We start from the raw sequence: 16627 nt of genomic DNA, 5'->3' as shown, positions 1-16627 counted from the left end.
CTCTGTACACCTCGTACACGCGCGGCCCGCTTCATACACCTTGTACTCACGCGGCTCCGCTCCGTACACCTCGTACACGCGTGGCTCCACTCTGTACACCTCGTACTCACGCAGGTCCTCTCCGTACACCTCGTACACACGGCTCCGCTCCGTACACCTCGTACACGTGCGGCTCCGCACCGTACACCTCGTACACACGGCTCTACTCCATACACCTCATACACAGCTCTGCTACGTATACCCTGTAAACCCCTCCTGACCCCACACATACTTACCTCATCCAGCACCATGACAACAGCACAGCAGAGTCTTGCAGACACCAAGAGGCAAGACTGAGCGCACAGGACCTGTGATGAGGTCATAGGAGGGGCGGAATCAGGGGGTGACATGATCAGGGGTCTGGACAAAGGCTCCTGATCATGTGACCCCTGACTCCTCCCCTCCTGTGACCTCATCACAGGTCCTGTGAACAGAGAAGAGAGCAGGCAAGCGACGCTGTGAGTGGCTGCGGGGGGGGGAGGTGGCGAGGATGGGGTGCCTGGGAGGGGGCGTGGCGGCTTATCTCCCTGCAGTGCTGAAGGGTTGGAAACTATAACCGCCGTGCCCGCAGAGGACCGGGGGCAGGCGCAACAGCCAGGCCAGTGGCCAGATGATCGGGTGCTGCCGCCCGCGGCCCACATGACAGCGGCCCAGTGGGAAAATGCCCGGTTGGTTATATTACCAATCCGGGCCTGCGCCTCACACAGCCAAATCAGATCTCACACTTTGCACTGACAAGGGGCAAAGTTTCCTGAATACCTTGAGTGCTGTCTCTTGGCCTTCCGGCATCGCCACTTTGGTGGCTTAAGCTAGTAGCTGCTTTTGGGAGATAGCCAGGAGCATTTGAGGAGGAGATCCTTGGAGCTGTGGACGATGGGAGTCCGACTTCAATTCTCTGGGACCGGTGATAGCCGGGTCAAAAATGGATTCAGGATTGTCATCGCTGAAGATAAGAAGTTGCATTTTTCCCTGGGATATTTGGTCAGCATGGTGTTTTATGACATCATGAAGATTTGGAAGTCTGATATAATATGCCTGCAGTAGTTTAGGAGGGAAGGCAGGTATGTACTGGTGCTATCTTCTATGGCCGCTTGCCAGAATTTGTTTACTGCCCTGAAAAATGAAGTTACAAATCCTTTGCTGGAAGGTCTTACCTTTACTGTGCTGTACTCTAAGGGAGATATCCCACTTGTAGTTTTCATGCACAACCCTTTTGTTTCCCTGGAGGACGTTACTTTATTTTTGAAAAGACATTGCATTTATGTTCAGTACTCCCACAGGGTCCCGAATGGAGAAGGCCTCTGGACCGGGAAGTACAAATTTTTTGTGAGATTTGGGATGGAACCCCAAGGCCCGGGAGGCATCCATTAACCCCTCTTAATTTTTTAATTGTTTTTCCCGGATGCCCCGATGTATTGCAGGAGGTGTAAAAATTTTGGGCATACCCAGGATAGTTGCAGGGAGATGCCAACTTGTAGGAATTGCAATGGTTCTGACCATATGGCAAAAGACTGCACAAATGACTGTGTAATGCTTGTGGTGAGGAGGGCCATAAGTATCGGGACTGTAAGGCCAGGATCAGTCCTAGGTCTTACGCTGAGGTCTCAGGTGAGGCAGCTGCACCCTCTGCTGCTGTTGTTAACATTCCACAGGTTACAGACCCAGATCTTATTGAGGAACCTGAAATCATGGATGCACATTAGGAGGCCCTGCCCAAAACGGAGTCTCCTAGCCCAGAGGCAGCAGTTTTGGAACTTGCTGATGTTGAATGTGAGCTCCCTCATCAGTCTGATGTTTGTGGGGAGGGGGAGTTGGAGGGTTCTCTTGGTAATTCCCCCAGTGTATCTTGGTTAGCTACTGAGTAGGAATTAGCCAGTTGTGGAGATCAAGGTGACTTCACTCTTGCGAGGCCCTCTGAGGACGATGAGTCTGGAACTTCCTGTAAGAAGCCCAGAACGGATTGGGCAGACGCTGGTGAAGTTTGTTTAAGTGTGGTGAGTAAACGTAGTTACCCTCAGAATGTCTTCTCTCCTGACACCAATGCTTTTTTAGGCATTCCCGCAGATGTAAGGATCGCTACTACCAACAGGTGGCGCTATAGAGTTCCAGTCCTCTTCCTCTCTGAAGAGGCAATTTGCATACCCTAACCCTAAGCATGCCAAGACGCATGAAAGCTGTTTTTAAAAATTATGGTTATTCCATAAAATATTTATTTCTGAACTCTTCCTGAGTTAAAACATTAGTATTGTTGTTTCTAAATGATTATAAACTTGTTTTCTTAGCATTATTTGAGATATGAAAGCACTGTGTTTTTTGTTTTATTTTGACCATTTCTCTTTGTCAGAAAAAAAATACAAAATTTATTGCTTGGAAATTCGAAGACATGTCAGAAGTTGGTAGACTAAAAGAACAATGTACATTTACTCAAAAATATAAAGAGAAAAATCAGACAAACTGAACATTTGAAAGTGGTCTCTTAATTTTTTGCCAGAGGTGTATGATGCAGGGGATAGGAGCGGTGCCTAGGACACAGGGGGGATAGGAGCGGTACTAGGATATAGGGGGGATAGGAGCGGTACTAGGATATAGGGGGGATAGGAGCGGGGGCTAGGATACAGGGGGATAGGAGCGGTACTAGGATATAGGGGGGATAGGAGCGGGGGCTAGGATACAGGGGGATAGGAGCGGTGCTAGGATATAGGGGGATAGGAGCGGTGCTAGGATACAGGGGGATAGGAGCGGTACTAGGATATAGGGGGGATCGGAGCGGTGCTAGGATACAGGGGGATAGGAGCGGTGCCTAGGACACAGGGGGGATAGGAGCGGTACTAGGATATAGGGGGGATAGGAGCGGTACTAGGATATAGGGGGGATAGGAGCGGTACTAGGATATAGGGGGGATAGGAGCGGGGGCTAGGATACAGGGGGATAGGAGCGGTGCTAGGATACAGGGGGATAGGAGCGGGGGCTAAGATATAGGGGGATAGGAGCGGTGCTAGGATACAGGGGGATAGGAGCGGTGCTAGGATACTGGGGGATAGGAGCGGTGCCTAGGACACAGGGGGGATAGGAGCGGTACTAGGATATAGGGGGGATAGGAGCGGTACTAGGATATAGGGGGGATAGGAGCGGGGGCTAGGATACAGGGGGATAGGAGCGGGGGCTAGGATACAGGGGGATAGGAGCGGTGCTAGGATACAGGGGGATAGGAGCGGGGGCTAGGATACAGGGGGATAGGAGCGGTGCTAGGATACAGGGGGATAGGAGCGGTGCTAGGATACTGGGGGATAGGAGCGGTGCTAGGATACTGGGGGATAGGAGCGGTGCTAGGATACAGGTGGATACGAGCGGTGCTAGGATACAGGGGGATAGGAGCGGTGCTAGGATACAGGGGGATAGGAGCGGTGCTAGGATACAGGGGGATAGGAGCGGGGGCTAGGATATAGGGGGATAGGAGCGGTGCTAGGATACAGGGGGATAGGAGCGGTGCTAGGATACTGGGGGATAGGAGCGGTGCTAGGATACAGGTGGATAGGAGCGGTGCTAGGATACAGGGGGATAGGAGCGGTGCTAGGATACAGGGGATAGGAGCGGTGCTAGGATACAGGGGGATAGGAGCGGTACTAGGATATAGGGGGGATAGGAGCGGGGGCTAGGATACAGGGGGATAGGAGCGGTGCTAGGATATAGGGGATAGGAGCGCTGCTAGGATACAGGGGGATAGGAGCGGTACTAGGATATAGGGGGGATCGGAGCGGTGCTAGGATACAGGGGGATAGGAGCGGTGCTAGGATACAGGGGGATAGGAGCGGTGCTAGGATACGGGGGTTATAGAAGTGGTGCTAGGATACAGGGGGATAGGAGAGGTACTAGGATATAGGGGGGATAGGAGCGGGGGCTAGGATACAGGGGGATAGGAGCGGTACTAGGATATAGGGGGATAGGAGCGGGGGCTAGGATACAGGGGGATAGGAGCGGTGCTAGGATACAGGGGGATAGGAGCGGTGCTAGGATACGGGGGTTATAGGAGTGGTGCTAGGATACAGGGGGATAGGAGCGGTGCTAGGATACAGGGGGATAGGAGCGGTGCTAGGATACGGGGGTTATAGGAGTGGTGCTAGGATACAGGGGGATAGGAGCGGTACTAGGATATAGGGGGGATAGGAGCGGGGGCTAGGATACAGGGGGATAGGAGCGGTACTAGGATATAGGGGGGATAGGAGCGGGGGCTAGGATACAGGGGGATAGGAGCGGTGCTAGGATATAGGGGGATAGGAGCGGTGCTAGGATACAGGGGGATAGGAGCGGTACTAGGATATAGGGGGGATCGGAGCGGTGCTAGGATACAGGGGGATAGGAGCGGTGCTAGGATACAGGGGGATAGGAGCGGTGCTAGGATACGGGGGTTATAGGAGTGGTGCTAGGATACAGGGGCTGGGCAGGCAGAGAGGGAGCAGAGCAGATATTTGTAATGCAGCACAATATAGAGGAACGTGTGGCTCCTATATTAGCAGAATGGATATAATGGGCTCAGTGATGGAGATTTGTGCTCTACTGCTGAGGATGAGGAGGACAAGAAGACCCAGCATGGCTTCTCTAACACTGACCCAGCAGTGAATTATCCAGGTCCAGGCGAATGAGGGTGGAGTGGGCAGGGCTAGTACTGCCCTTAAGGAAGCGGCCTGACCAGGAAGAGCAGCATGTAAACACATAGATTTGTATTTGACCCATCCGTACCTATTTTTATAGAATCCTAGAATGGTAGAGTTGGAAGGGACCTCCTGGGCCATCTGGTCCACCCCCTGCTCAAAGCAGGATTCGCTAAATCATCCCAGACAGATGTCTGTCCAGCCTCTGTTTGAAGACTTCTATTGAAGGAGAACTCGCCACCTCTTGTGGCCGCCTGTTCCACTCAATGATCGCCCTCACAGTCAAAAAGTTTTTTCTAATATATCTAATCTGTATCTTCTTCCTTTCCGTTTCATTTCATTGCTTCCCGTTTTTCCATGTGCAAATGAGAATAATGAGGATCTTGCTACCCTATGCAGAGTTTGTGTCCACACCCTGATGGCACTTTTCATTGAGCCTGGCTCATTGGCAGTGTACGTCTACAATCCCTGAGCCTGTAGTGATGTGGTGAAGGCTGAGCTGGATTATACCAAGGCACACAATCTATGGACTTTTGTGCGCTGCTGACAAATTACCACATCAGAGTTGTATTGATGGATTAACCATTTAATTCCCAATGCGTTTCGAAGTATACCGCACTTCTTCAGGGCATGACATATAAGTGATATATGTCATGCCCTGAAGAAGAAGTGCTGTATACTTCGAAACGCATTGGGAATTAAATGGTTAATCCATCAATACAACTCTGATGTGGTAATTTGTCAGCAGTGCACAAAAGTCCATAAATTTATTCCTTTGAAAACTGATGCTTTGGCGGTCACGGTGTGGACCTTTGGACGTGCAGCAAGCTGACCTTTGGACTTACGTGCCTGAATCTCTCCTGTAAAGGGTGAGTATAATTGCCTGATTTTCTCTCGAGGTTTGACCCGGATAAGACCCTATTGCGCTCTTTTCTCCTACAGCTTATATCTAAGGCACACAATCTGTCAGATTCCCTAACCTGCGGAGGCCACCATAATAAGGTGCCGATTCACTAACTTACATCTCTCTTTTTCCCACAGCAAGTTCCGCCTGTCCTACTACCCCCATCGTCTGGAGTCTTTCACCGCTCTGCTGTATGAGGCCTTTGGAGGTCACTGTCAGCACATGGTGTACGGAGATTTTATGCCATATACTGCCGGCCAAGACACAGAGCCCTGTTACTTCATCCATGTCACCAAGAAAGCCACATGAGCAGAAGACACCCAAAAGGAGGAGGAGCCTCATCTACACTGGATGCCCAAGAGGGGGAGGAGCCTCATCTATACTGGATGTGACCAAGAGGGGGAGGAGCTTCCTGTACACTGGGAGCCTCAGAGGGGGTGGGGGCTTCACCAACACTGAACGGGTCAGAGGGGGGGTGGCTTCACTTACACTAGATGTGTCAGAGGGGGGTGGCCTCACACTTGAGGCCCCACAGGGCGAGGGGTTATACCAACATTAAAAGCTCCAGAGGGGAAGGGCTTCACCTACACTGAACGCCATTGATTTTGTGGTTTACTGCTGCTTGTGCTGTAATTGGAGATGCTTCTGTATGAATAAATCAGTTGCTATCATCTTCATTCTGTGCAGTGGATGATGTATGCCAATGGCTGCCATGTGTCCTCTATACTCAGGTCATCTCACACCACATCTCAGAACATAACATTATTTATAACATGAAGAAGGAAATGTCTACACCCGAAGAGAAGTATTGGCCCCAGTCCTACAGGCTGTACTACATAATGCACAAATGCACTTTTTGACAGTTAGAGTGATCAATGAGTGGAACAGGCTGCCACGAGAAGTGGTGAGTTCTCCTTCAATGGAAGTCTTCAAACAGAGGCTGGACAGACATCTGACTGGGATGATTTAGCGAATCCTGCTTTGAGCAGGGGGTTGGACCAGATGGCCCAGGAGGTCCCTTCCAACTCTACGATTCTATGATTCTATGATAAATAATCTGCAACCCACTAGACTGGCATATTTAGAACGATTGGACGTTTTTTATATTTAACTATATTTTTACATGTTGATGGGTGCACAGTATCTATTAACACTGTTTGTGCTGGTTGACATTAACGATGCACTGACTGTGCTGTGCCCTGTTGGCGGCTGACACTGTGCTGTTTGGGTCCGATAGTGACTGTACTGTTGGGGGCTGACACTGACTTTGCAGAGTGCTGTTGGGGTGTTAGGAACCAATACGGTTAAGTCCAGCAGATGCCACAGCGTACACCAAACAACGGGATGGAATGGGGAGAGGAAGGCCTACAACGTAGGGAACAAGGGATGGGGCACCTCCTGAACTCCAGTCTGCACCTGTCTCTAAACTCCCCTAACGCCCTAAGCGGGCTCTCCCCTCGCTGCCGTCTCGTACCTAAAACCTGTTTGTCTCCTCGCTATTCCATGGCTAGTGCACTGGCCGGCAAGGATGCCATCCTCACCACTGCAGATGGTGAACAACACAGGGAGAGGGACAACAAGACAGACAGTAAAAGGGGAACTTAACAACTGTGTCTCCTGCAAAGCATCGCACAGGACCACAAACTCCACAAAACCAGCAGATTCACCATTGCGAAGAGAGCTCCTTCCCTCTCTGCTCTGAGTCACTTTCCCTACCCCCATTGGTTTGTAAAGGACACTGAGCTCACCAACATTTACCTCTCCCTCTAGCTACTCCAGCTTGGTGTAATGTGAGACTGTGGTATGCACTCAACACAAGGGCAGTTTACGACCCTAACTGGTTAAAAGTCGTTGTTTAAACACATTTTCTTTGTTCATTCAAACTGGAATATAACACAGATTAGGCATAGAGGCAGGAAACATATATTTGGAATCTACATCCTTTGAGCTATTCACCACAGTGCTTTGCGACTTTCCCGCTCACCAGAAACTGAGAAACGGGCATATACTTCCCAATAACACTTAGTTATGCAATGTTTGGTGTCAAATGAAAGCTAATTTTGTAATAAGAAAAATGATAGTCCTGCCATCACTCTATGAGCCTTGCAGCCAGAGTTATGGCACTTATGAGTTTTCTAGTACTTTTCAAAAGGGAAGTACACTCCATAGCTCTGCCCCCAGTGAGATCACCGAAGAGAAAGTATAAGGCAATGATGCCGAATTAGGAAGTTGACTTTTGCCTGGGGATCAGCTGTGGCAACTGTGCATTTTGACCTGTCGCTCTGGGAAGGTCCCCTCCCCCTCCTCCACATGGCGTGCCAGTGACTGAGATCTGTAAAGGCCCTTTTACATTTAGCGATGCACCAGCGATCCCGACACGACCCGGTCAGGATCGCTGGTGCATCGCTAAATGATCACTAGTGAGCTGCCACACAGGCAGATCTTACAGCGATGCAGCAGCGATACAGCGGACGTTACTTACCTTTCAGACGCGGCAATCCTGACGTCCTCCCGCCCGCGTCCACACGTCGCTCGTCGGCGCCACAGGAACCCCAGCAGGAAGCGCCCGACGAGAAATGGAGCTGCGCGATCAACGACAGACAGCGGGGGAGCCGGTCAGAGGTAAGTATCACACATAGCGATATCGCTAGCGATATCGCTGCTACGTCACCAAATCGGTGATGCTTTAGCGAAATCGCTATGTATAAAACCCCCTTAAGTTTCATATTTTAATCCCTGTTATTTTGTATTACCTTTACAGTCATATGTAAAAGTTTGGGCACCCCTATTAATGTTAACCTTTTTTCTTTATAACAATTTTGGTTTTTGCAACAGCTATTTCAGTTTCATATATCTAATAACTGATGGACTCAGTTATATTTCTGGATTCAAATGAGGTTTATTGTACTAACAGAAAATGTGCAATCTGCATTTAAACAAAATTTGACCGGTGCAAAAGTATGGGCACCTCAACCTAAAAGTGACATTAATATTTCGTAGATCCTCCTTTTGCAAAAATCACAGCCTCTAGTCGCTTCCTGTAGCTATTAATGAGTTCCTGGATCCTGGATGAAGGTATTTGTGACCATTCCTGTTTACAAAACAATTCCAGTTCAGTTAAGTTTGATGGTCGCCGAGCATGGACAGCCCGCTTCAAATCATCCCACAGATGTTCAGTGATATTCAGGTCTGGGGACTGGGATGGTCATTCCAGAACATTGTAATTGTTCCTCTGCATGAATGCCTGAGTGGATTTGGAGCGGTGTTTTGGATCATTGTCTTGCTGAAATATCCATCCCCTGCGTAACTTCAACTTCGTCACTGATTCTTGCACATTATTGTCAAGAATCTGCTGATACTGAGTTGAATCCATGCAACCCTCAACTTTAACAAGATTCCCGGTAACGGCATTGGCCACACAGCCCCAAAGCATGATGGAACCTCCACCAAATTTTACTGTGGGTAGCAAGCGTTTTTCTTGGAATGCTGTGTTTTTTAGCCTCCACGCATAACGCCTTTTTGTATGACCAAACAACTCAATCTTTGTTTCATCAGTCCACAAGACCTTCTTCCACAATGTTACTGGCTTGTCCAAATGTGCATTTGCATACCTCAGGCGACTCTGTTTGTGGCGTGCTTGCAGAAACGGCGTCTTTCGCATCACACTCCCATACAGCTTCTCCTTGTGCAAAGTGCGCTGTATTGTTGACCGATGCACAGTGACACCATCTGCAGCAAGATGATGCTGCCGGTCTTTGGAGGTGGTCTGTGGATTGTCCTTGACTGTTCTCACCATTCTTTTTCTCTGCCTTTCTGATATTTTTCTTGGCCTGCCACTTCTGGGCTTAACAAGAACTGTACCTGTGTTCTTCCATTTCCTTACTATGTTCCTCACAGTGGAAACTGACAGGCTAAATCTCTGAGACAACTTTTTGTATCCTTCCCCTGAAAAGCTATGTTGAATAATCTTTGTTTTCAGATCATTTGAGAGTTGTTTTGAGGAGCCCATGATGCCACTCTTCATAGGAGAATCAAATAGGAGAACTACTTGCAAGTGGCCACCTTAACTACCTTTTCTCATGATTTGATACACCTGGCTATGAAGTTCAACGCTCAATGAGGTTACAAAACAAATTTAGTGCTTCAGGAAGTCAGTAAAAAGTAGTTAGGAGTGTTCAAATCAAGAAAATGATAAGGGTGGCCATACTTTTGCACAGGTCAAATTTTGTTTAAATGCAGATTGCACATTTTCTGTTAGTACAATATACCTCATTTGAATCCAGAAATATAACTGAGTCCATCAGTTATTAGATATATGAAACTGAAATAGCTGTTGCAAAAACCAAAACTGTTATAAAGAAAAAAGGTTAACATTAATAGGGGTGCCCAAACTTTTACATATTACTGTATATACTGTATCTTGTCCTTTTTGTAACATCTTTTATATTTTTGTAAACAATGCCTATATTTTCTGAACTAAATCTATAAAATGTACTAGTTTCGCTTTCCTTGCTCTATAACGTACCGCCACGTTCTCCATGATTATTTACCGTATGGCTTGGCTCCTGACCCGATAGATTTTAATCGTGCAATGAGGAGCTGGTGGCAGCAAAGTGTTCTGGGGTTTTTGGGAGAATCTGGCAGTGAAGGAATGGAGGTTTTATGTGTGTATTTCCTGCCTGAGACTGAGGATATACATACCGCCCTCACTGCAGAGTGCCCAATAGCCAGTACACAGCAAGGCAGCCTTTCTGGCGACTACTTATCCTAGGTGTAGTTCTCTGACTGACCTGAGGGTAAGAAGGTGGCACCAGTGAGCTGCAAGTTCCAAACCAGAACTGGAAAGTGGGATATAATAAATCCCTGACAACTGGGGACAACCACACCCCCAGTTCATGATATATTGGTGGCAGCGGTGGGATCATAGAGCATTAGTGACCTGGTTTGAGCAATCATTCCTCTCACTAAAACTTGCACGGTTCTTGCAAGGACCCTGCACAAAAAGTTTTGAAGAGCGAACTCAGTGTTTATTAGCGGTTACCCCCTCTCCTCTTGGCTTTTCTGTCCTATCTTTTATTTGGCAATTATGGCTACACTGGGAGAGGCCTGGTATAAGCAGCAGTCCAAGCACTTTTCGGACTATTGTTTGACTTCCACATATCAGTGCAGTTTACACTCTCGCGTTATATTACTGCTGGACATGTTTGCATTAGCGGACACGCACCACTACCACTTTTGCGGGACATTTCTCTTTTGTGCTGTGCATTTTGCTGTAATTACAGGAAAGCCTCTGTTAGTTTTTGTTGTATTCCTTACTGTCATGTCGGACGCTGTTCACACCACAGCATCCAGCAGGCAGAGGTAGTTCCACCTCCAGCCACTATAGCCTCAGTGGCGCCGGTTTGATCTTCAGGCTCTCGGGGGTTAATCCTGCTGGAGACCAGGTTGGAAGGTTAGTCACGCCCACGGTCTTTAAATAGTCATACTGGCATATGGGCGTCGCCGATTATAGCTTGTGTTTCATACCAAGTGGTTCCGGTCTGGAGTGGAGGTGTTCAAGAGAGAGAGATTCATATCTGGTGTCGTATGATCCGTCGTTATCCTTTCTCCTTCCCATATTTGTGTTTAGTTGTGCCCTGTTCACATTACTGTTTATTCCTGTGTGTGTGCGGCGCAGTGCAGTTTAAGTTCTCCCTGTCTGTCATTATTTGTGTGGGAGCTTTGGTGGTGTGACTCCTCACTGGGTGGAGGGTGGAGGGTTAAGTGCAGGGCTGAGCAGGAGATAAGGAAAGGTCGGAGGCTCAGGCATTTGCACCTTCAGAAAAACCCTGGGTTGAGGGTCAGACAGGGTTTCCCCTAGTAAAAGGGACACCACAGGGGCCCCGGGTATTTCAGCCTTAGTTGAACTAAGCCCCCGTGACATTATAATCGGCCCACATTTTTTCAGGAGTCCATGGATCCATTAGATTCCATAACCCGCCAGTTGGCGGCGCTGTCCATACAGGTCTCCGAGTTGAAAGGGGCAGTTCAGCAGCAGGGCCTGGTAGTAGCAAAGGTGCAAACGGCATCTGCAGGTATCGGTGCAGAGCCGAAGTTTCCGCTGCCAGAACGATTTTCAGGCGATCGCAGCAAATTTGTCGTATTTCGGGAGGCCTGCAAATTATACTTCCGCATGCGGCCAATATCCTCAGGTAATGAGGCCCAGCGAGTAGGGCTGGTGTTGTCATTACTGAGTGGTGACCCCCAAGCATGGGCATTTTCCTTACCAGCTGACTCTGCTACATTTCATTCGGTCGATAATGTTTTTTCTGCCCTCGGGCTCATTTACGATGACCCTGACCGACTGGCTCTAGCGGAATCTAAAATCCGCGCCCTCCGCCAGAGGGAGCGCTTGGCAGAAGACTATTGTTCGGAATTTCGCCGCTGGGCTGTAGACACACAGTGGAATGACCCAGCACTGCGGAGCCAGTTTATTCATGGGGTATCAGGGAGGGTGAAACAAGCCCTCCTGATGTATGAGACTCCGGCATCATTGGAGTCTGCCATGAGTTTGGTGATACGTATTGATCGCCGTTTTCGTCAGGGGGCACAGGAGACGCTACCTCTGGGGGAAAACAGAGGTGCAGGTGTGGTTGAAGTAGATGAGTCCCCTGAACCTATGCAGATTGCTGGCGTGGCACAGGTTCAGCCTCGCGCTCCGGGATTCCGGAAGCCCGGAGCATGTTTCTACTGTGGTAAAGGAGGTCATTATGTTAACGTTTGCCCGGTACTACCTAAGAGGGTCACACCGGCGGAAAACTGTTAAGCTCAGAGGGTATGGAGGAGACCCAACTGAGCGTATGCATATCCTCCATGATGGTATCTCAATGTATGCTCCCTGCCAAGGTTATTATCGCCGGCAGAGAGCTACCTATATCAGTGTTTGTGGATAGCGGTTCCGCCACCAATCTCATAGATGAGGAGTTTGCACACACCGCCGGGTTTAAGATCGAAAAACTTCCTCACCCCATACAGGTGGTGACCATTAATGCTGTTCCCCTCCCTCAAGGGGAGATTACTGAGTTTGTGGCAGAGGTGAAACTCCACATTGGGGTCCTACATTCTGAGTCGGTTACATGTAGGGTCCTCCGTAATCTCCCAGCTCAAATGGTCCTGGGTTTTCCATGGCTGTCCAGGCACAACCCGGTAATTGATTGGAAAACTCAGGACATAGTACAATGGAGTGGTTTCTGCCAAGACAATTGCTTGGCCACATGTGTGTCCGCCGTGACGCCCAGCCTGCCGGAGGCTTTGCAGGATTTCGCGGATGTTTTCTCTGAGAAGGGTTGCTCAGAACTGCCTCCACATAGAGCCTATGACTGTGCTATTAGGTTAAAACCCGGGGCCAAATTACCTAAGGCCAGGATGTTTAATATTTCTGGTCCTGAGAGACAAGCTCTGAAAGACTACATCGTGGAGAGTCTGAGCAAAGGTCACATCCGGCCTTCGTCCTCGCCTGTAGCCGCGGGGTTTTTCTTCATTAAGAAGAAAGATGGGGGGTTACGCCCGTGTCTGGATTTCCGAGAGTTAAACCAGATTACTATCCGTGATCCCTACCCAATGCCGTTGATCCCGGATTTGTTCAACCAGGTAGCGGGGGCGAAATGGTTTTCCAAGCTGGACCTCAGGGGGGCGTATAACCTCATAAGGGTCCGTCAGGGGGATGAGTGGAAGACGGCGTTTAACACTCCTGAGGGTCATTTTGAGAGTCATCAGGAGAGTCTCCATTCTTTTGTGTGTACGGTCAACATCCTCAGTTTTGTACCTTACGTCAGGGTGACTCCGGGGGTGTCCCGGAGGAGGATCAGCTAGGAGCCCAATTGTCATCAGTCTGGAGGCGGGTAAAACAGCGTTTGTTGAGCATGAGTGCCAGGTACAAACGGGTGGCTGACAGTAGACGCGTGCCAGGTCCGGACCTGTGTGTGGGTGAATGGGTGTGGTTAGCTACGAAGAACATAAAACTCAAAATCCCATCTTTAAAACTGGGTCCAAGGTTTATTGGGCCTTTTAGGATTTCTGCCATCATTAACCCAGTGGCTTATCGGTTGGAACTTCCTGCGGTGTACAGAATACATAACGTTTTTCACAGGGCTTTATTGAAAAAGGTGGTAGGCTTGGTGGACACGACGCCGATGCCACCTCCAGTCATGGTGGATGGCGAGTTAGAGTTCGAGGTCGCCAAGGTGGTGGACTCTCGAGTAGTACGCCGTACTCTTCAGTATTTGGTGCACTGGCGGGGGTATGGTCCAGAGGAGAGGTCTTGGGTTCCAGCCTCAGACATACATGCGGATCGGCTGGTCAGTTCTTTTCACCGTCGTCATCCGGACAAGCCGGGTCCTATGAGTCTTGAGGGCCCTGGGGTCCCTCGTAGAAGACGGGGTACTGTCATGTCGGACGCTGTTCACACCACAGCATCCGGCAGGCAGAGGTAGTTCCACCTCCAGCCACTATAGCCTCAGTGGCGCCGGTTTGATCTTCAGGCTCTCGGGGGTTAATCCTGCTGGAGACCAGGTTGGAAGGTTAGTCACGCCCACGGTCTTTAAATAGTCATACTGGCATATGGGCGTCGCCGATTATAGCTTGTGTTTCATACCAAGTGGTTCCGGTCTGGAGTGGAGGTGTTCAAGAGAGAGAGATTCATATCTGGTGTCGTATGATCCGTCGTTATCCTTTCTCCTTCCCATATTTGTGTTTAGTTGTGCCCTGTTCACATTACTGTTTATTCCTGTGTGTGTGCGGCGCAGTGCAGTTTAAGTTCTCCCTGTCTGTCATTATTTGTGTGGGAGCTTTGGTGGTGTGACTCCTCACTGGGTGGAGGGTGGAGGGTTAAGTGCAGGGCTGAGCAGGAGATAAGGAAAGGTCGAGGCTCAGGCATTTGCACCTTCAGCAAAAACCCTGGGTTGAGGGTCAGACAGGGTTTCCCCTAGTAAAAGGGACACCACAGGGGCCCCGGGTATTTCAGCCTTAGTTGAACTAAGCCCCCGTGACACTTACTTTGTTAAAATCATTTGTCTCAACTTTGGTCTCAGATCCATTTTATCCCATGCAATCAGATTCCATAGTACCTACATAATTAATTGTTACACTGCCCTTATCTCGGCAAGGCAGCAGAAGGGCGAGACTGTAATGTGCACCATTTTGGGTATTTTGCTGGGACTGTTCTACATATAATTTGCCTGTTTTTTGGTTTAATAAAATATTGCCACACTGTTGTACCCTCACCCTCTGTTGTCCGACTAGCATTACGTCCACGGATAAAAGGAGAGCGAAAGTTCAGTGGGATGATCCCTGGTCCATGAGGTTTTGGCTAGTGGACCAGGGCACCCGCTGAGTCCCTACAATAAATATTACAAAATAACAAGAGATGCAACCATGAGTATAATCCAAAAATAAGTTTTATTCAAAAAACAAAAATGAAAATATATTATAAAACAGAGGCCACTATACCACAAAAACTAGACAATATCACTGGCATATGTATATCACCATGATTCAAAAAATTGCACAATGCCCTTTAATAAATATGTGCAAATTATGAAATTATAGCAAGGTATCTGTGCAAAAAATTTTTTTTATATATCATGAAAAATGAAAAACAAAAAATAAAAAAAATTATTTTTGTAAGTCTCATGCAAATGTATAACATAAATACATCACAACCCCCTTTAATAATAAAATGATATGTGCATAAAGAATTAATAAGCATAAGGCTGGGTTCACACGTACCGGAACTCTTGCGGAAATTACCGCGAGAATTCCGGAATTCCATTCCGCGGGAAAATCGCATTTTAAATTCCCGTGATTTTCCCGCGGAAAAACTAGCATTTTGCAAGAGTAATTATCTTGCAGAATTGCTAGCGTTTTCCAAGCGATCTGTAGCATCGCTTGGAGAACTGAGGTTGGTCACACTCGTCAAACATAGTGTTTGACGAATGTGACCAACTTTTTACTATTGAGGCCGCCAATGCGGCATCAATAGTAAAAGATAGAATGTAAATAATAATAATAAAAAAAATATATTGTTGTTCTCACCTTCCGACGTCCCGCGCAGCCTTCCCGCCTCTCTCCGCCTCTGTCCACGCTCCCGGTCCCAGTAATCCTTTGCGACAATTACCGCGATGACGTCTGTTCTCGCGGGATTGCAACGTCTCGCGGTCATTCGCGATGACGTTGCGCGAATGACCGCGAGACTCTTTGATCCCTCGAGAACGGACGTCATCGCTCGCAAAGGCTTACTGGGACCGGGAGCGTGGAGAGAGGCGGGAAGGCTGCGCGGGACGTCGGAAGGTGAGAATAACAATATTTTTTATTTTAAATTCTATTTTTTACAGGGATATGGTACCCAAAGCCCGGAGGACAGTCTCCTCTCCTCCGGACCGTGGGTACCATCCACAAATGTTCTGCTTACTTTTCGCATGGTGTGCACAGCCACATGCGGAAAGTAAGCAGAACAATGCATTCCTATGGGTGCGGGATCGCCGCGATTCCGCGAAATTAATGAGCATGCTGCGTTTTTTACCGCGAAGCAATTCCGCCGCGGTAAAAACCGCAGCATTAGCACAGCTGTTGTGAGTTCATTCTCTGGTCCACCAACTGTGAGTTCTCCTTCCAGACTCCCTCTGGTGGTAACAGGAGGTAGTGAGGCTGATTCAATCAGTAGAGATCTACCACCTGATAATGAGGATGACTATTGGACCTCAGGAATCTTAGACTGGATTTAAGACAGCCGACACCCTAGTCTAGTGCTGGTGATTGTTTCTGGTTTCTCAGGTCTGGGTTTTCAGCTCTGTTCCAGCCTTCTCAAAGCTAAGTGTTTTTGCTAATGTTCACACTGGATTTTGTTGGTCTATTCAGTTTTTTGTGTGTTCAGCCAGCCCCGACTGGGGCTGTGCTGAATTTCACTCTTATTTATCAGTATTTGCCAATAGTCCCTTATTAGATTGGCCTCTTTTTGCTCTGTCTCAGAATATTTCAGAGTGCTGATATAGTGGGAGAA

At 48.5% G+C, this 16627-nt stretch overlaps 1 protein-coding gene across 5 annotated transcripts in view; it reads left to right on the top strand.

Moving 5' to 3' along the window:
• GNMT (glycine N-methyltransferase) overlaps positions 1 to 16627 on the top strand; it is a 500048-nt gene that overhangs the window by 234105 nt on the left and 249316 nt on the right. For 2 of the 5 annotated variants that reach the window (XM_073559001.1, XM_073559000.1), the window contains one exon: positions 5730 to 6263. The exons of 1 other annotated variant lie outside the window; for it this stretch is intronic. In XM_073559001.1, coding sequence (XP_073415102.1) covers positions 5730 to 5901 — 172 coding nt within the window. In that variant the 3' untranslated portion in view covers positions 5902 to 6263. Of the gene's footprint in view, positions 1 to 5729; positions 6264 to 16627 lie in introns of those variants that run through there. 2 more of the 5 variants (XR_012226573.1, XR_012226572.1) reach the window with 2 other exon arrangements.

The sequence above is a fragment of the Dendrobates tinctorius genome, unplaced genomic scaffold (genome assembly GCF_039654945.1).
Source record: "Dendrobates tinctorius isolate UK_male_01 unplaced genomic scaffold, ASM3965494v1 ptg000264l, whole genome shotgun sequence".
Classification (NCBI taxonomy): Eukaryota; Metazoa; Chordata; class Amphibia; order Anura; family Dendrobatidae; genus Dendrobates; species Dendrobates tinctorius.
The sequence above is the reverse complement of the archived record's forward strand: the minus strand, read 5'-3'. Positions and strand labels throughout refer to the sequence as shown.